The sequence below is a fragment of the Nothobranchius furzeri genome, chromosome 6 (genome assembly GCF_043380555.1).
Source record: "Nothobranchius furzeri strain GRZ-AD chromosome 6, NfurGRZ-RIMD1, whole genome shotgun sequence".
In the NCBI taxonomy this organism is placed as follows: Eukaryota; Metazoa; Chordata; class Actinopteri; order Cyprinodontiformes; family Nothobranchiidae; genus Nothobranchius; species Nothobranchius furzeri.
This window is the reverse complement of record NC_091746.1, coordinates 25,395,946-25,419,320: the sequence shown is the minus strand read 5'-3', so window position 1 is coordinate 25,419,320 and position 23,375 is coordinate 25,395,946. Positions and strand designations below refer to the sequence as shown.

General features: G+C 43.7%; 1 protein-coding gene and 1 pseudogene across 4 annotated transcripts; both read left to right on the top strand.

Moving 5' to 3' along the window:
* Window positions 1-4,716: 4,716 nt before the first annotated feature.
* Window positions 4,717-20,840, top strand: LOC107393193 (target of Myb1 membrane trafficking protein). Of its 4 annotated transcripts, none has more exons than XM_015971417.3 (15): window positions 4,717-4,910; window positions 10,808-10,892; window positions 10,970-11,048; window positions 12,363-12,512; window positions 12,900-13,034; window positions 14,094-14,243; window positions 14,432-14,548; window positions 16,658-16,791; window positions 16,876-16,918; window positions 16,988-17,120; window positions 17,280-17,346; window positions 19,989-20,064; window positions 20,153-20,215; window positions 20,284-20,323; window positions 20,426-20,840. In XM_015971417.3, the coding sequence occupies exons 1-15, from the start codon at window positions 4,838-4,840 to the stop codon at window positions 20,569-20,571; spliced, it is 1,491 nt and encodes a 496-aa protein (XP_015826903.3). In that variant the 5' UTR covers window positions 4,717-4,837; the 3' UTR covers window positions 20,572-20,840. The 4 variants fall into 4 exon arrangements, with proteins under 4 accessions (XP_015826903.3, XP_015826894.3, XP_070408166.1 ...); XM_015971408.3 differs by having other exon boundaries at window positions 20,281-20,323; XM_070552065.1 differs by lacking the exon at window positions 4,717-4,910 and having other exon boundaries at window positions 10,595-10,892.
* A 221-nt stretch (window positions 20,841-21,061) lies between these two features.
* LOC107393207 (noggin-3-like) lies at window positions 21,062-22,071 on the top strand (annotated as a pseudogene).
* The last annotated feature ends 1,304 nt before the right edge of the window (window positions 22,072-23,375 follow it).

Below are 23,375 nucleotides of genomic sequence, written 5' to 3'. Positions count from 1 at the left end.
TTCTTAAATATTCTATTTGGTGAGAGATAAACTTTATTGTATTTATCCTCGTGAATCTATAATTAAACGGATAAACTAGTAGTAGCACATCCGACGTCAAGGAACCATCAGCGCCATCAACCCCAGATACCCTCTCATTTATGAACAACGGCTCTGAGCTGTCACATTACGCCATGTTGTTGCAGTCTGCAGAGAAGAGATAAGGCTTTTTTTTTAATCTTCCACTTCACAAGCCAGCAGCACCCGGGGCTTTCGCATCTGACTTTTCTGAACTTTGTTGTACTTAAGAGAGTTACAGTAAGTGTCTGCAGAAACAGATGCTGCCCACATTGTGAAATGATGAGGTGGCTCCAACGTTTCGAACAACTGAGGTTTTAAGTTTCATTAGTGAGAGTTTGTAGCCTGTTTTCACTTTGGTTCTAGCTGCAAAAGTCATAAAACAATTAGAGGAGAGCCGGGAATATCCTTGAAGTGGCTGGGAAAAGCTGCTAACTTTGATCTTTACTTAAGTATGACAAGTGTCAAGCTGCTGCATAAATCAGATGTTCTCTGTCTGCACCAGAGCTGCTTTGTGTAATATAGAATAAATAAGTTAAAATATTTAGATTAAAAAGGTGTTTTAATGTAGGACTTTGTCATAAAAGAACCATCAGAAACAGTGTAGGTTCACTGCTGCCACCTAGTGGTCATGACGCAGAACTACAAGATGCCACTCCTGTCCTCACCCAGACTTTAGCTAAATCCTCCAGCAAATAATCTTCTTAATCTTCAGATTTTTCACAAAACAACATAATTATATAAATCCAGATTTAAATACACTATTTTTTCATGCTTATAGAAATAAAACAGATGAATAAATCAGGTTTTCAATGTCTCTGTGACACACTTAAATCCTGGAACGTGGCTGTAAAAGCAGACATTAATAAAGCTACATGTACAAATTTAAATTGTTATTGTTTTCTGTGTAACGGGAGCTTTTGTTTTCCTTCTGTGGGGTAGAAAACTTTTTGGACACCAGGTGGTGCTGTTTGCATAATAAGGGTCTTGGTCCTTTATCATCACTGATCATTTATTTGTGGTTTAACATCCTTTCATCTTTATAGTTCATCTTTCAATAAATTAAAATAAAGTCAAATATTTATGATACATTAAATCTGCTCTCTTTTTTTACCAAAAGCAAAGAGTTGCATGTGGTTAGGGAATTTGAAAAAAACATGGAATATTGTATAAACTTTTCCAGTATTTCAACACTTGCAGGAGTTTTTTCATGCAAAACCAAATGGTTGGGTAAAACAGGAGTATTCGAATCTTTAGATAAATAACTTCAAACATCGCTTTTATTAAATTTGTGAGAAATGGTGATGAAGAGCTTAGATTTGTCCTATCTGAAGCGAACAAGGTAACTAAACGCCAAGATACTAAAATTATAACAATAAAATATGTTTGGTAGCACTTTACAAGGGTCCCTTTACTAACGTTGCTTAGTGCATTGTTACGCATTAATAAACTATTAAATATATAATTAACAACTGCTTAAACGTGTTATGTGATGCATTTCTAAGAAGAAACCCCCAGTCCTTTGTCCTAACCTGATGTGACAGGGTGAGGATGTGACAGGGTGAGCATCCTGTCACATCCCGGTTGGTCATGCACCTGAGTGAAGTTGGCCCCCCCACCCCCACATTAATGGAATCAAACAAAACTGTCATCCTGGCAACCTGTCCAGGATGTACCCTGCCTCTTGCCCTATGACAGCTCGGATAGGTTCCAGCGCCCACACGCGACCCTTAGAAGGATAAGTGGAAGCGAATAGATGGATGGATGGAATTTTATTAATATCTTTAAAATTAAACATTAAAGAAAGGGGCTGGTTGAGCTTTAGAAACTTTTGGTTTCCAAATGAAAGCGGCACAAACGAAAATTTTTGCAGCACAAGCCAGCACAAACGTAGCACAATTGATTTACACCAGTTTTGTTCGATTTAATTAATGTGGGGGGACTGGTTGACCTCTGATGACCTTTAGAAATTTTTATTAATATCTTTAAAATGATAGTAGCACAAACGAAAATTTTTGCAGCACAAACGTAGCACAATGGTTTGATACCACTTTTGTTGGATTTGAAGAAGGTGGGGGGGCTGTTTGACCTTTTGACCTTTACATTTTCATTAATATCTTCAAGACAGAAGCAGCACAAACCAGCACAAACGTAGAACAGTTGATTGACACAAGTTTTGTTTGATTCCATTAATGTGGGGGGGCTGGTTGACCTCTGATGACCTCCAGAAATTTTTATTAATATCTTTAAAATGATAGTAGCACAAACGAAAATTTTTGCAGCACAAACGTAGCACAATGGTTTGATACCACTTTTGTTGGATTTGAAGAAGGTGGGGGGCCAACTTCACTCAGGTTGGTCATGCACCCTGGCCACTTGGCCGAGGGGATGTCCCTTTAGTGTGCATGACTCTCATCTGGGAGTCTGGGGATCGAATCCCGCCCGGTCCCTCGTTCCTCCACCTTGCCACACTAAGGACACTTAATAGTCACCAATAACGCTAATGAAGGTTTCTGAGTTTGCGATGACTCTGGAGGACTTCTGCATTACGGTTCTTTTTTGAACACAGCAAAAGTGTTATTTTTACCCGGTTTTTGCTGATCACAGTATCCTTCCACAGAGCTTTGCCTTCCTTCTCCGTTCATCACCACCAACCATAAAGGCTGCCATGCACAGGTGCTACCAGTCCCTCTGACCACCACCAGCAGGCAAGGCGGGTTAAGTGTCCTGCCTAAGGACACTACAGCAGCATTCTCTGGCGGGTGCCGGGATCTAACCTACAACCTTCCCATTAGTGGACAACCTGCTCCTCCTGAGCTGCTGCTGCTAACATTTATGCATTTGGTAAACACGTTCCGCCAAAGCGACTTAGAGGTGTGGCAGCTACGCAGCTGGCGCGTGCCGTCCAAGGACACCGTGGCAGAATAGGATGAGCTGGAATTGAACCGGCAACCCTCCTATTACTGTACAGGCAGAAACCTGAGTAAAAAAAGAGAAATAAAAATGGTCATTAAGGGCTTCCAGTGCCTGCAATAAAATAGATTTAACATAAAAAATGAAGAAAAAATATCTAAAAAAAATTATTCAACAAATATAATAAAAAAATATCTAAACATTTTTTTCAAAATATAATCAAAAATATCTAAAAAAAATTTCAAAATATAATAAAAAATCTAATTAAAAAGTTGATTATTACATAAATAATGAATCTGACAAGCCTCTGTGTCACAACAACACTGTTCAATAAGAAAACATAATAAAAAAGGAACAGAGAATAGAACTAATGGGTCACAAATGGTAAAAATACTAATTCACCTTCCTAAAATGTGTATTTGAATACGGGGGGCAATCTATTCATGTTGGGTGCAGTGGTGCCCCCAAGGAGTGGCCAGGGGTGGCCAGAGGACCACCGCAGTAAAATAATTGACCCCCCCAAAGGAAGACCCCCCACCCCCTTTGATGAATGTCCACACAAACTATACATTCTGTATATTTGGACATCTTTTCTCTGATTGGCTAACAGCAATACAACTCACTGTTTTTTCTGCAACATTTAATTTTTGATCTGCACAAATAACTCAAGCCTGAAGGAGTTCTGCTGTGTAATGAATTTGCTAATGCTAACGGTTAGCTTCCACTAGTCGAGACGTTTTCTGCTGTTTCCTGAACGCTAAGCCAGCAACAGCGTTTCCTGTCTTGAGCCAGTTTGGATGAGTCCGAGTGACAGCTTGGTGCAGAATGGTCAGACTTTTCTAATTCTAGAGTTTCAGAAGCTAATGCAGGAAGTTTGTGTGGGAGACTGTTTTCATGTTCAGCCTGCATGGTAAACCCAGCGACTGATCATTTCTAAGGATAATAAGTAAGAGATGGCAACAGGTGCGCAACCAGAAGCATTTCAGAGACAAAATGGGGCCAATTGTAATTCTGGGGGAGTTTAGCCTGTAGCAGTAAAAATGTCCTTCAGTGAGAACCCATCCCGTGGATTCATGAGACAAACAGAATTTTCTGGAAGTTGTGCATCATGCTGGTGATCCAGCCATCCACAGGTCATGGTAATCCAAAGAGGTCAAATTAAGGCAACTGGACATCTTTGGTTTCTTGAAGACATTTTGCTTCTCATCCAAGGAGCTTTGTCAGTTCTGACTGGAATATGGCCATTTTCTGCTCATTACGCAACAGTGGACAGCGACAGTTCCTAAGCGTGACCCTCCCATATTCCAGTCAGAAAGGACAAAGCTCCTTGCACGAGAAGCAAAACGTCATGAAGAAACCAAAGAAGTCCAGTTGCCTTCATTTGAACCCCATTTGGAAGCTGTACATCCTGTTAGGCTGGAGTTAAACTAACACAAGGACATATTGACAGTCAAGCACGGTAGTGGTAGTAGCATGATGGATTGGGGCCCATTTGGTGCTTCAGGACCTGGACCAGTTGCTGTAATTGAAGGAACCATGGAATTTGCTCTCCAACAGAAAATCCTGAAGGTAAATGTCTGACCTTTGACCTTAAAAAACTCCAACGTGGCTGAAATTCAAACAATTCTGCACAGAAGTCTGAGACAACTCCCCTCCAGCTCCTACTCAGGTAAATTTGCACGTCATGTGTCATGAAATGACGTCACAGCAGGGTTTTAAATTCATGATGTGATCAGCGCTGCTTCCTGTTTCTGTTCTCACGTGACCTCTGAGCTCCGGAGCGCCTCTGAAAACAAGTCTTAAAGCTGAAGGAAACTCGGCGGTCAGGCGCACAACTCTGCTAGAAAACCTAGCTGTTGAACTGAGGATGTTTTCTCTCGGGGAGACGATGGAGTTCCTCATCGGAAACCACTTTTCTACGCCCGTCGGCCAGAGAATCGGTAAGTTAGCTGCGGATTTCACCGTTTGAGCAGCAGCGCTTGAAGCCTTTTTTATTTACAAACTCACCGACACGTTTTCGGGATTTTAAACCCACGTTGCCGATTATTTTACTCGATTCGACAAGATTTTGGTGTAAAACGCTTCCCGCTTAACTTAAAAAATGAGTTAAAAACAGAAAAGTAAGTTTCAGAGGCGACGAGACTGGCGGGTGGGGCTTATTTGGGATCCTTGCATGCGATTGGTTACTGTAGCTTCATTGACAGCTCTTGTAGCGAATCAGGAATCGGCTCGGTGTCCTTTCACTTCCTCAGTGACTGGAGTGTTTTTATCCTGCCAGAGTTTCACATGTCTTCTCAGGAATTAAACGGATTTCACCCAACGAGCGGGTTTCAGCAGTAATTCCCGCCTTAATTTCCAGCTACTAAACAAATCCTGAACTTTTTTATTTGCGTCTGACTGCAGGCCAGCTGTGGGATGACTGCAGCATGCGTGAATACACTCCCATCTCAACACTTCCTTCCTCTTTATTTTATCGACTGGGTTTCTCTCGCATGGATGTCAGCTAGTTCTCAGGCAGATGAGAACAGAAGCAGCTGACAGTCACATGAAATGGAGGTAGCTGGAGGGGGAGTCAGAGGGGAGGGGAGGGGGGAGGATAGGTTGAGGCTGTGGTGTTTGGTGGAAAGGAATGAGATTTAGTCTTATGAGGTGGAGGGTTGAGTTTAAAAGCTGGCTGATTGGGAATAAATCTTACAACTTTGACTTTGTTTTATAGAAAAAGTTTTTTTTCATCCTGAGGATTCCAGTAGTATGTTTAACCTCCTCCGATTGGTCAAAGTTTCTCTAATTTATTTATTTTTTCTAAAATATATTTATCAAACAAACCAGACGTCCTGATTTAGGTGGGTCATCCATCCATCCATTTTTCATAGCTTATCTGGGGACGCGTCACGGGGGGGCAGCCTAAGCAGAGAGAGGCCGAGACTTCCCTCTCCCCAGCCACTTTGACCAGCTCCTCTAGGAATTCCTAAGGCATTCCCTGGCCTGACAAAACCTCCGCCCAGTTGGGCATGCCCAGAAGAACTCACCAGGGAGGTGTCTAGGAAGCATCCTAACTAGATGCCTGATCCACCTCAACTGGCACTTGGCGATGTGGAGGAGCAGCGGATCTAGTCTGAGCCCCTCCTGGATGACCGACTTCTCACCCCATCTCTAAGGGAGAGATTTGGCCGCTTGTATCTGAGATCTCGTTCTTTCAGTCAGTACCCAAAGCTCATGACCATAGGTGAGGGAAGGGACGTAGATTGACCGGTAAATTGAGAGTTTCACCTTCTGGCTCAGCTCTTTCTTCACCACGACAGACCGGTACAACGCCCGCATCACTGCAGACGCAGCACCAATCCAACTATCGATCTTTCACTCCATTTTCCCCTCACTCGAGAACAAGACCCCGAGATACTTAAATTCCTCCACTTGAGGCAGGACCTCGTCCCTGACCTGGAGAAGGCATTCTACCCTTTTCCGACTCAAGATCGTGGTGGGTCTACAGTTTCAAATGTCTCATGATGAGGCTAAAAGAGCCTGAGATCAAAGATAATACCTTCTGCAAAATGTTAATTTACAAGACAAGATCACACCCTAGAATGTTTTATTTCTGGTGCACCAGCACCATGCTGCTGGGCCTTCAGACGGACAGGGATGTAATTAAAAAAGCACAGAAGTGCAGCGTGGTTTGCAGACCTTCAGTAATCGTCTCAGAGGATGAAAATTCAGTGCTGCTGATCTTATTCCTCAGAGTCACGAGAAGCTGCTGCCTATTCAGTATGTGCTCAACACCAGATTTACATTGTGTGTCTCTTACAGTGTGCTGCATAGTGTTGGACCCAAGTTTTCCTTTTTTATTCGTGGTTTTTGTGGTCGAAGGTTACAGTTCTAGCTTACTGCCTATGTCTATACAGTGGTGTGAAAAGCTATTTGTCCCCTTCCTGATCTTATTCTTTTGCATGTTTGTCACACAAAATGTTTCTGATCATCAAACACATTTAACTGTTCGTCAAAGATAACACAAGTAAACACAAAATGCAGTTTTGAAATGATGGTTTTTATTATTTAGGGAGAGAACAAAATCCAAACCTACATTGTCCTGTGTGAAATAGTAATTGCCCCCTGTACCTAATAACTGGTTGGGCCTCCCTTAGCAGCAATAACTGCAATCAAGCGTTGGCGATAACTTGCTACGAGTCTTTTACAGCGCTCTGGAGGAATTTTGGCCCACTCATCTTTGCAGAATTGTTGTAATTCAGCTTTATTTGAGGGTTTTCTTGCATGAACCGCTTTTTTAAGGTCATGCCATAGCATCTCAGTAGGATTCAGGTCAGGACTTTGACTAGGCCACTCCAAAGTCTTCATTTTGTTGTTCTTCAGCCATTCAGAGGTGGATTTGCTGGTGTGTTTTGGGTCGTTGTCCTGCTGCAGCACCCAAGATGGCTTCAGCTTTAGTTGACCAACAGATGGCCGGACGTTCTCCTTCAGGATGTTTTGGTAGACAGTAGAATTCATGGTTCCATTTATCACAGCAAGCCTTCCAGTTCCTGAAACAGCAACACAACCCCAGACCATCACACTACCACCACCATATTTTACTGTTGGTAAGAAGTTCTTTGTCTGAAATGCTGTGTTACTTCTACGCCAGATGAAACGGGACATTTGCCTTCCAAAAAGCTCAAATTTGTCTCATCAGTCCACAAGGTATTTTCCCAAAAGTCTTGGCAACCATTGAGATGTTTCTTAGCAAAACTGAGACGAGCCCTGATGTTCTTTTTGCTTAACAGTGGTTTGAGTCTTAGAAATCTGCCATGCAGGCCATTTTTGCCCAGTCTCTTTCTTATGGTGGAGTCGTGAACACTGACCTTAATTGAGGCAAGTGAGGCCTGCAGTTCTTTAGAAGTTGTCCTGGGGTCTTTTGTGACCTCTCGGATGAGTTGTCTCTGCGCTCTTGGGGTAATTTTGGTCGGCCGCCCACTCCTGGGAAGGTTCACCACTGTTCCATGTTGTTGCCATTTGTGGATAATGGCTCTCACTGTGGTTCGCTGGAGTCCCAAAGCTTTAGAAATGGCTTTATAACCTTCACCAGACTGATAGATCTCAATTACTTTTGTTCTCATTTGTTCTTGAATTTCTTTGGATCTTGACGTGATGTCTAGCTTTTGAGGTGCTTTTGGTCTACTTCTCCTTGTCAGGCAGCTCATATTTAAGTGATTTCTTGATTGAAACAGGTGTGGCAGTAATCAGGCTTGGGGGTGGCTACAGAAATTGAACTCGGGTGTGAAACATCACAGTTGGGTTATTTTTTAACAAGGGGGGGCAATAACTTTTTCACACAGGGCAATGTAGGTTTGGATTTAGTTCTCTCCCTAAATAATAAAAACCATTTCAAAACTGAATTTTGTGTTTACTTGTGTTATCTTTGACTAATGGTTAAATGTGTTTGATGATCAGAAGCATCTTGTGTGAAACATGCAAAAGAGGAAGAAATCAGGAAGGGGGCAAATAGTTTTTCACACCACTGTATACACATGTACCTTTGTTATTATTTTTCTTCAAATTATTCCCTTAAGTGTCGATGCTGCTGTAGCAAGTGAATTTCCCCACTGTGGGATCAATAAAGTCTAATCGATTCGATTCTAATTTCAGAGGTGATCGGGTGAGAGGTGGGGGACACCTTGGTCAGATCTCAAGTCCATCACAGTCCCACCTAGGAACAACTTAGAGCAGAGGTCTTCACGACGAGGGCTAAAACTGTCAAGTTAAAATCCCTCGCCGGCCACAAAAATGCGATGTAGGGCTGCACAATATATCGTAAATATATAGTTATCACGATATCAGCATGCACAACATGCATATCGCAAAGAACAGATAAATATCGCAATGAATGGTCAGCTCAAATGTTTGCATAACGCATTCTGTCAGTCAAATGGAAGCATGATGTTTTTTTAACAAATCAAATAGAGCTCTTCACCCATTTGGCCAATAGGGTGGGTTCTCATAGGTTAGAGTCCCGCCCCCGAGGCAGACGGCACTTAATTTTGAAGGTTAGCAAACACCTCAGTTAGCTTAGTTCTGCTCTTTCTGCTGATTCTGCTTTTCCCAGGATCCACCTTTTCTTGTTCATTTTCTTTTTACCTTTCCTCTCATTTTTGCTTTTCTCATTTTTGTGACTTTTTTATTTCTTTGTTTTTGATTATTTTTGTTCCTGAAGTAAGTTTTTATTTATCGCAAGGCAATTGTTGAGTTTTCTGCTTTATTTTCAGATTTTTTGTTGTCCTGTGAGGATTCTTCTGATCCTGAGATCCTCCTATCCCTCTTTTCTGCCTCTTGCTGTGAGAACTTTCTGTCTTTCTTTGTGGACAAAGTCAATAAGGTCAGATCTAGCATCTCTCCTTCAGCCTTATTGCTGCCTCTCCCGACTCCAACCAGGCCCATCATCCTAGATAGCTTTGCTCCTGTTTCTTTGCCTGAGTTAACCAAACTAGTTAACTCTATGAAGACCTCTGCATGCCCCCTCCACATCTTACCCTCATCTTTGTTTAAAAGTGCTTTTCAGTCCATCGGTCCCAGCGTGCTCTCTATAATTAATGCTTCTCTGGTTTCTGGTCAGGTCCCTGCTTACTTTAAGAACGCTGTAATCCACCCGCTTCTTAAAAAACCGAGTCTTGACCCCTCTCTCCATAGCAGCTTCAGACCCATCTCTAAACTTCCGTTCATCTCCAAGATCTTGGAAAAGGTTGTGGCTAAACATCTCACAGCAGCTCTTGATGAACATAACATCTATGATAGCTTCCAGTCAGGTTTTCGTAGAGCTCATTCTACTGAAACAGCTCTTCTTAGGGTCTCTAATGACCTTCTGACTCACACTGATGCAGGGGACTGTTCTGTTCTGGTCCTGCTGGACCTGAAGTCTGCTGGAGAGATAAAATCTTAATCTAGAAGTTTTAGTGGGGCCGCACAACGTCACTCCAAGGGCCACAAATGGCCCCCAGACCACTCTTTGGACACAACAGATTTAGAGTCCCCAGTTCTTGGGAGGAAACTGGAGTAACCGGAGCAAACTCATGCAAGACTGCAGAGAGCACGCCAACCCAGGAAGGTCGCAGTCAGGATTCAAACCTGCAACCTTCTCGCTGCAAGGCAACAGTGCTACAGCCGCTCCACCTTACCGCCCGTGATTTATTTCCCCAAACTATTTATTATCAGGAGGAACTTTATAAACAACAAAATAAGCGCCGTCTTTGAATGTTTAGTAGTTCAAAATTTTTCCTAAAATAAATAATAGATGAATTAATAATAATAAAATGGCAGGATTTCCAGTTTTTCTCATTATTTTTCATGGTATCCAAACGTCTCGGCTAAACGCAACTCTTCCGCTGCCTTCGTTCGCCCTCGTGTTGTGTTGTGGAATTCCTAATGGCTAGCTTCTGCTAGCCGAGACACAAAATCAACACAGCCTGTCTGTGGGCAGTCCCAAACCGATGTGGGCGGGGCCACAAACGCTGTTTTCCCTGAAGAGACTGGCCTTTTCTGAGCCAATCGTTTCCCCGTCTATTTCCTTTCTGCGGCTAATGCAGGTTCTGGGGCTCGAAGACGTTTTTCACGTTCAGCGTGAAGATGGAGCTCAGAGTCACCGAACGAATTTTACAAAGGACAAGTGTCGCAGAGTTTCTCCGTGAACGAGAACTTAAAAGTGAAAATACGTCTTTGGAAGCAAAAAATAAATAATACAGGAAATCGTAATGACCTGTGAAAATGGATCATAACATTATTTTGTCAGAAGGAGGCTGTCCTAGTTGGTGTATAGTTCATGCAGCGATGATTTCAGCTTTGAGTTGTTTTGTGACAGAGCGAGCCACCAGCGGCTCTCTGCAGTCGGAGGACTGGATGCTCAACATGGAGATCTGTGACATCATCAATGAGACGGACGAAGGGTAGGGAAGATGACTTTCATATTTATTGTCTGTATTTGTTAATTCAAAGACGATGAACCAAATAGTTTTTATTCCAGGCCCAAAGATGCCGTCAAAGCCATTAAGAAGAGAATAGTAGGAAACAAGAACTTCAGAGAGATTATGCTTGCTCTGACGGTGAGTAACGACTGTTGCTTACGTTTGATTTGTCCCGTCATGAGGAACCGAAAGCTGCTTTAGCGAATCTACAGAACAAGCTAGGGCTTTAACGAAACCACGGTCACCAAACACTCACCCCTCCCCTCGGGTATCTTCCCTGAGACGCTTCTGCTGGAACCAGAAACCCGCATTACCAGAGGAAACGAGATGGAGCTAAACACCGGTCTGTTTTCTAGGTCCAAACGTCTTTTGTTGTCCGTGAATTCAAACGGTGATTTTCTTTTTGAGACTCTGGTAGTTTGTCCTAAATATGTGAGTGTGTGGTGAGTGGAGAACCCAGGGAAGTTCAGCGGTTTAGTGACACAACCGTATGGTCTGATGGTTGGTTTTGGTCCGAACTGTCTTATCGGTCAAAGTCCCATTAGTTGCCCCTGATGTGTGTGCGAAATTTGTTCTCCGCATTTGACCATTGGGTCTCATTTTTTCAAAGTCTTTGGTACGACCCGACCAGGAATCGAACCCTGATCTCCCAGTCTCAGGGCAAACACTCTACCACTAGGCCACTGAGCTGGTTGGTGGAGGTTTTTCGACAAATGTGAGAGAACAACTTTTTATTTCCATTATAGATTTATAGCTATACTTTATTAGAACGTTGTTAGGAGGCATGAAAAAATGTTTGAAGCTCTTTTGTTTTCTAAATGTGCCGTTGCAGCGTTAAGCCTGCTGTCTAAAGACCAAAGTGATCCTCATTCTGATTGGCTGCTGACCAAGAAATCACATTAGCTCGTTTGCTAAACAAGCATTAGAGAAACCCGTAAATAAAATAAAATTAGAGAAAGAATCACTTTTTAAAAGGATCATCAGACATTATCAGCAGATATCGGCATTGAAATGTAATTTTGGAAGCCATCGTCTTTTCTCCTTTAATGAAACAACCTTCACCTCGTACATATTACAAACCAGACAACCTTCACCTCGTACATACTACAAACCAAACTCTTCAGATTCTTCTCTAAGTCAAAATGTCCAAATATGACAGATGTGAGGTTTCGCTTTTGAGACATTTTTGTGTTTGTGTGCTAAAACGGACCTAACTTAGTAATGTTTGAACTTTATAATTATTGTTATTAATCAAACTTTATGTTTATAGCTGATGGGAGAAATGTGATGTTAGTGACCCAAAAGGATTTAGGGTTTCGTACGAGGGTTTCCTCCTCATATATTCATATTGGTTTTTGTTGTTTCTGGAAGTTAAGAGTTGGAATAAATGGAATATCCTGTCTAACATCTCTGCTTATTAAAGAATATTTGCTCTGTGCTTTGCGCCCTCAGGTTCTTGAGACCTGCGTGAAGAACTGCGGCCATCGTTTCCACGTGTTTGTGGCCTCACAAGAGTTTGTTGAAGGAGTTTTGGTTCGTTCCATTCTGCCCAAATATAATCCGCCCACAGTCCTTCACGATCGTATTCTCAGCCTGATTCAGGTAAGTGTGTGAAGGCACTTATTTATTTGCTCTATCAAACCAATTTCCTGTTATTGTTTCAACTGCTTCCTTGAAATGTGACAAACATAAACCCAAAGCATGTGATCCTCCAGATTTCACTTCCTACTTACAGGTGAACATGGTGCACAAGTGCAGTTATGTCAGTAGTCAGACTTAGACTGAGAGACCATCTAAAGCAACACAGAGCACTTTCCTGCTCCTCTGCCCTGCTGGTTGAAAGACGGAAAAGCTTTTGTGGAATCGCTGAATGGAAGGAATAAAAAGATTCGATCCAAATTGATTTTCTTTTTTTCCCTGCATTCTTACATGAATAAAGATTAAGCAGCCGCATTTGTAAATAATTCCAATTTTCTTTTTGATCCTCAGTCATGGGCTGATGCTTTTCGCAGCTCTCCCTCCCTGTCCGGGGTGGTGTACGTGTACGATGATCTGAGGAGGCGGGGTCTGGAGTTCCCCATGACGGACCTGGATGCGCTGTCCCCCATACACACTCCCAATAGGGTGAGGCTTAGCGATGGGTACCGAATTCGGTACTTTTTAAGGTACCGACCGAATTCCATAGTACCGACTGAGCACCGATTCACGTCATTTGAAACGGTGCCTCGTTTCGGTACCCGTCCTTCATAACGAGAACTTGCCAAGACAGCTGCGCATGCGCAAGAGCGTTATGTCGTCGCTCGCTGCGAGCGAGTTGTAAACAGAGCAGCATGGTAGAAAGAACGCACGCTAAAGCTTGGGTCCACTTCACTAAATGTGATGGGTAAGTGGGTGATGATGAAACCAGCGACAACGATCTAGTGGGACATCCTCATCTTAATCTGCTCCGGTAGGTAAATAAAATGTTTAAGATAACATTAGCCTGATATGTTAGCTTCCGTTCTGCTAATGGTGCGTTCGCTTTCTCCTCGGAACTCAGAATTTCCGACTAGAAGAACATGGACGCGCTCTAAAGTTTGGCTTCACTTTACTAAATGCGACGGGTGATTGGGTGAAGATGAAACCAGTGACAACGATCTAAGTGTGAGGCATCATCGTTTTAATCTGCTCCAGCAGCTAAATAAACTGTTTAAGATAACGTTAGCTTGATATGTTAGCTTCCATTGCCACCATTGTTATCAGCTAATGGTGCGTTCGCTTTCTCCTCGGAAATTCTAACTTCCCAGTAGGAAAAATCAAATGAAAAAAGACGACAAAAGGAATGAAGATACACAGTAAATTTAGTTCACAGTAAAGATGTTTGCTTCAGTTTAATTATCAGCTTATAAAACTACAAGGACGATGTTCAAATACAAACAGTTGTATGTTATTTATCGTGATATTTACCAAATATGGTTATATATTGAGAAAAAAAATATTTAATTATAGAAGAGAATTAAAATATTAAACACTCAAAAGTATCGAAAATTGGTACCGTTAAGTAACGGTATCGATTCCTAGGTACCGGGTATTAGTACCGAATCGATTCAAATGTCAAAGGTACCCATCCCTAGTGAGGCTTCCTGTAATCTCATACGTGTGTGATCATACGCAGTGGTTTGATCTTTCTGACTAATTCTGCAGAGCATTCCCGAAAGTGAGACCTCGGATACGACTCCTGTTGCTGCTTCCGCACCTCAGCCCCAACCACAAGCTCCCGCCAGCACCCCCAGTGAAAACACTTCACCCCCAGTCCAGCCCGGTGATGGACCGGTCCAGCTGTCTCCAGAACAGGTAAAAAAAAATCCTCCAATCAGTGAGCGTGTTACCTTGAGTTTATTGTCCCAAGAATCTGAGAACTAAATGAGCTTCAGGGTGTTTATCTCTCTGTTTCTATGGTGGTAAAAATAAAAACCCACTTTACGAAAAGCCCGTCCAATCCACCAGAACAACAGGCCGTTTTGTTACTTTTCAAACTTCAGGAGGAGAAGCTGCGGAGAGAGCTGGCGCTCGTGAAGGGAAATCTCACAGTAATGTCTCAGATGCTCAACGAACTCACACCGGGACAGGGCAAAGCTGATGATGCAGAGCTGCTTCAGGTGGGTCTTCGTATCTGGCTGATTGAAAGGTGTCTCATAGTTTAAATCCACATTTATTGTATTGTTGTTGAATAAAGGCAGCTTGGGGTGTCTGATGTACCAAAACTCTGAGTAATGTTGCAACGGTTGGTTCTGAGAAAATCCGGTTTAAAGGGACTTTACGGAGTTTTGAATTTTTATGCTCGTGATTGCCCCCTCAGGCCAAAAGCATAACGGCAGCTTCAATAGTAGGCTCGTGCACGAGGCGAGCATGCTGTACGTGCACACTCCTTAATGAAAATAACAGCTGAGACAGTCCCGTGTGTGTGTGTGTGTGTGTGTGTGTGTGTGTGTGTGTGTGTGTGCGCGTGTGCGTGTGTGTGTGTGTGTGTGTGGCCCAGAGGACAGGAGAACGCGCAGCTAGTTAATTAAATAATTAGGTTCTGTACCTTTCTCTTCAGCACAGCCGACAAAGGTTTATGATGGGTCAGTCCTCCTGCATGCTCAGATCATTCCCTTCCCTTGCTTGAAAAATTGTTCCAAAATGAAAGTCTTTTTTATCTGTGAATTCAATGCCGTTCGGCGAGTCTCAAATAAAAATTTGGGCATCTTACTGTTAAAAAAAAATAATATTAATGTAAAAAAGAAACTAAATGAACTATGTTCGTATCCGGATTCGAACCCAGGTCTTCTGCAAGAAAGTCCGATGTCTTACTAGGCGAGCTAAAGCGCCAATGACGTCCTATGTATCTGTACCATTTATATCCTTGATGACAGCTGAAACAACGTTCAAAGAACGGTTCGGAGGGCTATGCCTGAGCGTGAACGTGCATGAAGCAGCCTGCTCGACCCGAGCAGCTCTCTTTTTCTGTGATTTTACAGAAAAACAGGCAATCACAGTAAAAATGCCAGGGCTCATTCTACAGGACCAGGGCATTTCAGGAGAATGTATGAAGAAGACATTTATTATTTCTACACATGTTTTGGCTGTCACACTTCCATAATGTCCCTTTAAAGCTGCAACAGCAAATTTGAAAAAAAAATTGTTTAAAACATTTTTTTATGCGTCTTGACTCAATCACTTCCAATGTTTTTACTGTGTGGGCGTCGGACGAGCCCCCGCACCGTGAGAACAAACATCTCAGCTCTAAAGCCGATCTTCATCCACATATGTCACACGTCACGTGATCAGGAAGCAGAACATCCATGTGTTAGGAGATCGTTTTGGGCCGCTGCTGTAAAAAAAGTGAGGTGCGAACCAGAAAAGCTTCTGCCGATCTCAACTCAACAACGGATTATGAAAGAACAGATAACGCTCGAAACGCGCGGATTCTTCCTGATGTAAGACGTGAGTCTCCTCTTTGTTTTAGTTGTTTTGGTGTCAACATCATCCTACCGCGCAACGTTCTGTCACTCTTAAAATAACAGTAAAAATGGTGAGAAATGCTGGCAGCGAATGAGTTAATATCGGTATCTGCCCAAAATTTTCATATCGGTGCAACACTAGACTTTTTAGGAAACGTGTCATTTGTTTTTAAATATAAAAGTCTGTCCATCCATTTTCATCCGCTTATCCGGAGTCTGGTCGCGGGGGCAGCAGCCTGAGCCGAGAGGCCCAGACTTCCTTCTCCCCACCCACTTGAGCCAGCTCCTCCGGGGGAATCCCAAGGTGTTCCCTGGCCAGGTGAGAGACATAGTCCTTCCACCGTGTCCTGGGTCTTCCTTCAGGTCTCCTCCTGGTTGGACGTGGCCGGAAAACCTCACCAGGGAGGCGTCCAGGAGGCATCCTGATCAGATGCCACCTCAGTTGGCTCCTCTCGATGTGGAGGAGCAGCGAATCTACCCCGAGCCCCTCCCGGATGACCGAGCTTCTCACCCTATCTCTAAGGGAGAACCCAGCCACCCTGCAGAGAAAATCAATTTCAGCCGCTTGTATCCGTGATCTCGTTCTTTCGCTCGCTACCCAAAGGTCGAATAAATATATAAGTGTGAAGCAGAAAACTGGGAAACACCACTATCATAACAGGAAGCGATGACCTTGGAGCGGATTTGATATCTGTTTCCAGTTGAATCTGATGGGAGAGTGAATGGTTTGATCCTTTTTGTTTGTGTGTGTTTTTGCCCGAGCAGCAGCTGGTTTCTGTGTGTAAGAACATGCAGATCCGTGTGGTGGAGCTGATCCCACAGCTGCAGGACGAAAGCTTCATGGAAGAGCTGCTCATCGTAAACGACGACCTGAACAACGCCTTCATCCGCTACGAGAGGTCCTCCCCAGACGCCGAGTTTGAACTTTCACACGTTGGATGGAAGCGTTTGGTGCTGAAAGGTTTGCTGCTTCTGTGTTTCAGGTTTGACAGGCTGAGCAAGGCCCAGAGTCCAAATACCCAACAGGTAAAGTTTTAGAGTGGATAACGTAATTATTAATTATTAATGCTGAGTCATGATCCAACCCTGCTGCAGATCTCCGCAACAAGTCCGAGTCTCATGGACTTCAGCCCTGAGTTGCCCTCTGACAAACAGCCTGCTGTCATTTCAACAACCAGCCAGTCAACAGTCAGCACCTACAGCAACCACCAGCCTTCAGCCAATCACAGTCAGTGAGCCGTGTTCAGCCTTTGCTTCTTTGAAAAACAAAATATTTCTTGTTTTAGTGTTTGGTTCACACACACACACACACACACACACACACACACACACACACACAAATAGCTAGCTTCATGCTTTTTGTAAAAGCTGAGCATGTGTTTTGCAGAGGAGGAAGAGGAGTTCGACATGTTTGCCCAGACCAGAGGCAGCTCCTTAGCTGAGCAGAGAAAAAGGTGAGTTAGTCAAACCGAAAGAATCTGTGATTATGTTCTACTGAGCTGTGGTGGCCTCATGGAGGGGGCCATCGACTAGCACACTGCTGCTAACCACTTAAACATTCTCTCTCCTGATAATAACTTTTTGTTTCCTTGACTTTTGATGTGCTACTACTAGTTTATCCGTTTCATTATAGATCCACTAGGATAAATACAATAAAGTTTATCTTTCACCAAATAGAATATTTACTAAGACATCACAATATAACTGTAGACACATTACTTTGTCTTTGTCTTTGTCTGTGTGTGTGTGTGTGTGTGTGTGTGTGTGTGCGCCTGCTCTGTCTTCTCCATCCCCAGTGAGTAGTGGTGGATGGCTGCTTATACTGAGCCAGGATTCTCTGGAGGTTTCTTCCTGTTAAAAGGGAGTTTTCCTCTCCACTGTCGCTTTATGCTTGCTTGGTATGAGGATTGCTGTATTGATGCAAATTGCATCAAGTCAGTGACTTGATGCAATTTGCTGGGTTCCTTATATAGGAAACATTATTTCTGATTGGCTTAATGGACTGACCTGAATTGGAATTTTTATTATGCTAAGTGTCTTGAGACGACTCTTGTCGTGATTTGGCGCTATATAAATAAACTTGAATTGAATTTCAATCCCAGCTCTCTCTCCCAGACACTTAACCCACGTTGGCGGCTGGTGGTAGTCGAAGGGACCGGTGGTGCTCGGCAGCCTCACTTCAGGCGGCGTGCCCCAGGGCAGCTGTGGCTACGGTGTAGCTCATCACCACCAGCGTGTGACTGGATGAATGAGTCACTGTGGTGTAAAGCGCTTTACAAGTGCCAGCCATTTATCATTTCATTAGGTTTTCAGGATTAAAGCAACAATCCAGAGTTTTCCCCATATAGGAATTAAGCACGATTGTTTTAGGAAATCCATAAAGGTGATAGTCTTGACCTATGCTGATTTACACACACACACACACACACACACACACACACACACACACACACACACACACATATACATATATATTAAAAAAAATATATATGTAAATATACATACATATATATTTAAATATATATAAATATATATGTATGTATGTATATGTAAATATATGTGTATGTATATATAAATATTTATTTATTTGTATATATATATGTAAATATATATTTATATGCATTTATATATATATTTACACACACACACACACATATATATATATATATATATATATATATATATATATACACACACATATATATATATATATATACACACATATATATATATATATATATATACACATATATATATATATACTCAACACAAATATAAACGCAACACCTGTTTCTGCTGTGATTTTTCATGAGATGGACTTGAAGATCTAAAATTCATTCCAGATACACAATATCACCATTTCTCTCAAACATTGTTCACAAATCAGTCTAAATGTGTGACAGTGAGCACTTCTGCTTTGCTGAGATAATCCATCCGACCTTGGGTCTCGTCTGGTGTGGTAGATCTTGGCCTCTGGTGTTCAGGGCCTGTTCCTGTGCAGCCGTGATGAGCCTCTGTGCTGTCCTTCACACCAGCTCTTCCTAGCCAAAGCAACTTACAGGTGATAATGAAGCCAGCAGGGTGCCCTTGAGGTTAACAGCAAACACTAATCAGTCAGTCCTAGGTGGCGGTGAGGCAGCATGATAAATCATAAAGGGAAGTGAACAAGAAGAGGGCAGTACAGTGGGGGACGGGTGCTAGTTTAGAAGATGCACTCTGAAGAGCAGGGTCTTCAGGAGTTTCGTGAAAATCGACAAGGACGCACCTGTTCTGGTAGAGCTTGGCAGGTTGTTCCACATCCGGGGAACGACGCATGAAGAGTCTGGGTTGTCCTGAACGCGGCGTAGATGCCGCTAGCCGACGATCCTTTGATGACCGGAGTGGGCAGGCCGAGACGTAAGCCTTAACGAGAGGATTCAGGTAGATGGGAGCCGTACCATCCAGGACTTTTTATGCTAGTGCTAGCTATTTGAATTTGATGCGTGCAGCTAGCGGTAGCCAATGGAGCTCAGTGAGCAGAGGGGTGATGTGTGCTCTCGTAGGCTGATTGAAGACCAGGCGCGCTGCTGCGTTCTGGACCATTTGAAGAGGTCTCACAGTTCAGGTTGGAAGACCCGTTAGAGGGGCATTGCAGTAATCGAGGCGGGGGATGACGGTAGATTGCACCAGGAGCTGGGTGGCATGTTGTGTTAGTCACGGTCTGATATCAGCTACTTCAGTTATCTGTTGGTGGTACATCCCACTCCTCCTCCTCTGGTCACCGTTGTCTGAGACATGTCATCTGTTGGTGCCTTGTCGTTGATGTACTTCTGGATCTTGGATGTTCCATCCGGGACTATGGCTATCACACTCACTAGTCTTCAGGGCTAGTGTACAGTCTTGGGGGACTGGATTTGGGATGGAGCCCTCCATGCATGGTTAGAAGCTCCCGTGTCTTAACATCTGTGGTCTGTAATTCTTCCTTTGGCCAGCTTATTATTCCTGCAGGATGTCTGAAAACTGGCAGGGTGGAGCTGTTATTCGCCCGGGGTTTGTTCTTGCCATTGAGCTGACTTCTTGGGACTTGCCTCACAAATTTGTCTTTGTGTCTGTTCAGCGTGAGGTATGAAGATCCTGGAGCTGTGGAAGGCCTGGCGGAAGCTCTGGACTCACGGTTGCAGGTCACAGGAGGGGTGTGTACGCCACTAAAACACTCATGTGGATTTAGTTTAGATGAATATGATGGAAAGGAGTAAAAACCTTATATTGACTCCTTCTTAGATGCCACCAGCAAGTAGCTCTCTGCAGCAGAACGACGTGGACAGATGGTTGTCCGGCGACATGGTGAGATGAATGAAGAAATGTGGCGTTGACAGTGAAACAAAACTCAGTATGTGGTCTTTAAACAGCAGGAAGAGCAGTCTTCGGTTTGCGAGGGGGTCACGAGCGAAGGTACGTTTCCGTGTGTGTGTGTGTGTGTGTGTGTGTGTGTGCACAAAACAACCTTCCTCCTTTTTGCTTGAGCTCGTATTAATAACTAGCCCCTCCCCCCAGAGTTCGACAAGTTTCTGGAGGATCGGGCGAAGGCGGCGGACCACAGTAACCAGACGATTCGCAGCGTGCCGTCCTCCACGCCCAGACCTCCGCCACAACCTGCCCGGCAACAGGACAAGTCACATGACCAGCTCTTCTCCCTCTGAGTGAGAACCGAGGACGGGAACGGAATCGTGAAGGATAAATTCAGTCTGAGTGTAAACATCTGGATCAGACCTGGACTCGACTCGACCGCATCCTGATCAACTCATTTTACGCAGATGATACTTCTTCTACATCTGCGGTCGGGTGTCTTCATGTACATGAAAACCACTTTATGAGACTGTTTAAGATTTATTATAATAAGAATGCAAATAAAAACTAGTGTTTATAATTAAGCAATAACAATTTATAAATAAAGATGTGTTAGAAATTACACTGTGATGTGTCTTTGATCATAAAAGTCGATTTAGTGTAAAATCTGAATAAATTTCTCATAAAGTTTAAATTGAAAATGTTTTTTCTGTCTGAAAGCTAAAATTATAAATGAAAAATCTCCATTTTTAAAACTCCAGTCAGACCGAACCGAAGTGCTCCAGATCTGCGGGTTTAGTCCAAACAGCAGAACCTTCTGGGCGAGGGGGAACATGCGCTGCCTTGCTCAATAACGCCCTGTTTGTGTGATAAGACTCTTAGACTCGGTGACTTCTGCTTTTGGGAGCAAAACACCTCAGCAGGTGAAGATGAAGACAGAAAGGGACAAGTGTCCAGACCCTCCACATGCAGAGGCCATGTTTACGCCGTTTCGTTTGGCCTGGATCTGCTCTTGTTCAACACCAGCTTCCAACTGGGGCTCTGCTTAAAGACCAGGACGACACGGCTCTGGACTCTCCGTTTCTACAGCTGAGAGCTCATCTGCCTACGTACTCTCAGCCAGTCTGACCTTGCACCCTTCTGGCCAGTGCTGATGACTATCACTACATGCCCAAACCCAGACACTGCCGCCCTCCTCGCCTCCTGCATCTTCTTGGATCTTCCTTTGATCCGTTCTGGATGTCGATCGATCCGCCTTTGCAGAAAGGACGTTCTCAGAGCTACACCTCCTACAAAGAAAAGCTGAATTCCTCTCTAGAGCTGAAAGGAGCGGCAGCAAACCGTCGACAGATGCTGGAGAATGAGGCTGCAGATCTGGACCTTGGCTTGCTTTCTTCAGATGTCGCCGTATCAGTCCGAGCCTGGATGTTGGACTCTGCAGTGTGTAAACTGCACCACCGGTGGGCGGATCTGGGCCCATTTTTCTGGCCACGCCGACTGCGACAGACCGACTGTGGCGGAGCAGACGTGGAGCCAAGCTGCTCCTTCCCCAGCGGGATGAGGTGCGTGCGAGCTCAGACAGCACGCGTATGGATCCTGGCCTGGCACTGTTTGGAAATCAGAGATGAAAGTGATGAATCCAGAAGGATAGGAGGTGAAAAGTCTGACAGCAAAACCGAATTGGTGACGCGCTTCATGTCCTGTGGTCACTTCGTGTGTGTGTTCCTGTGACTAAATGATTTTCTCAGGAGAGTCGAGGAGTCCATCTGCAGCTTTTTCATTTAACTTTGCTAAAATGCTGAGTAAGCTGATTTGCTGTTTGTGTTTTTCTAATTCAGATAACTCGGAACACTAGAGTTGCCGACTTGAACAACAAGCCAAAAAGGGACAGGAGGTAGAGCGGGTTGTCCAGTAATCAGTAGGTTGCAGGTTCAATCCTGGCTCTGACCAGATAATGCTGCTGTGGTGTCCTTGGGCAAGACACTTAACCCACCTCGCCTGCTGGCGGTGATCGGAGGGACCGGTGACGCCTGTGTTCAGCAGGCCTTGCCTCTGTCAGCACGCCTCAGGGCAGCTATGGCTACATAGTAGCTGATTGATTGTGTTGTAGCGTTATTAAGATCCTATTGTCTGCCCTTAACAGCTGCCCCTTCACACAGTAACAACGTGTAGGAATCGCCAAGGTCGGATGCTGGTTTCAGTATGTTTACATTCCAGAAGAGACAGAAGAAGAGAAGAAGAACGCTTTCCATTAATTAATCAAAGTACTTTATTCGTGATAAAGCTAATCAAAGCAGATGTTGATCATTAATAATCAGGTGAATGATCTGTGAAATAAAGATGTCATGAGTTATGTGTTTAATGAATAAACACGCACCAGACAGACTGATCTACATTACCATGGAAACGCATGACACATTGTTCTCAACCAATCAGAACTTTCGTCTGTGGTAGGGCAGAATCTGGGTTGTTTAATGAAGTTGTCCAATCCGGTTTACTAAGATTTGAAAACAACTAGGGGATATAAAACAAGGCAACGCCATTTTATACTCAGTTCCATTTTAACCTCAGTTCTGTTCAGTGGAGGTCCTAAGGAGTCCTTCGTCATCATTAAAGAGAGGTGCAGACTGGCCAGCTGCACTTTCCTACTTTAAGCAGAGAACTGTCAAGCTGGAGATTTCCGTCGTCTGAACAACAAGACGACGTCCCTTCAAAATAAGAGTGAACTCGCTGACGCCTGCCGCTGCTACCGGAGTCGACCCTCAGACGGGCTTTGTAGTGTTGCGACCGCTGTTTCACCAGCTCCACACATCTAAAGGTCCGAGGACCTGGCAATTCCTGATCTACACGGGAGGCTCCACAGGGTACGTGGTTACGGCAAAATGGCGGCTCATGTCATCAGCTTCTGAAGCCTCGTGGTAGCCTAGTCATAACAACCAGATTCGCTACGTCAGCCTAGAGATTCTGAACCACACACACACACACCAACACTATAACATTCAAATACGTATGCATTCATCATTGAGATAGTCCTGGTAGATTGTAAGAATTTATAATTATAAAAATTAAAGATTCTTAAACGATCCCAACTCTCTCTTTTCTTGTCTCTCAGTCAATACAGAGTGTTTAAGTAAACTCCCTGATGATAAAAACAACC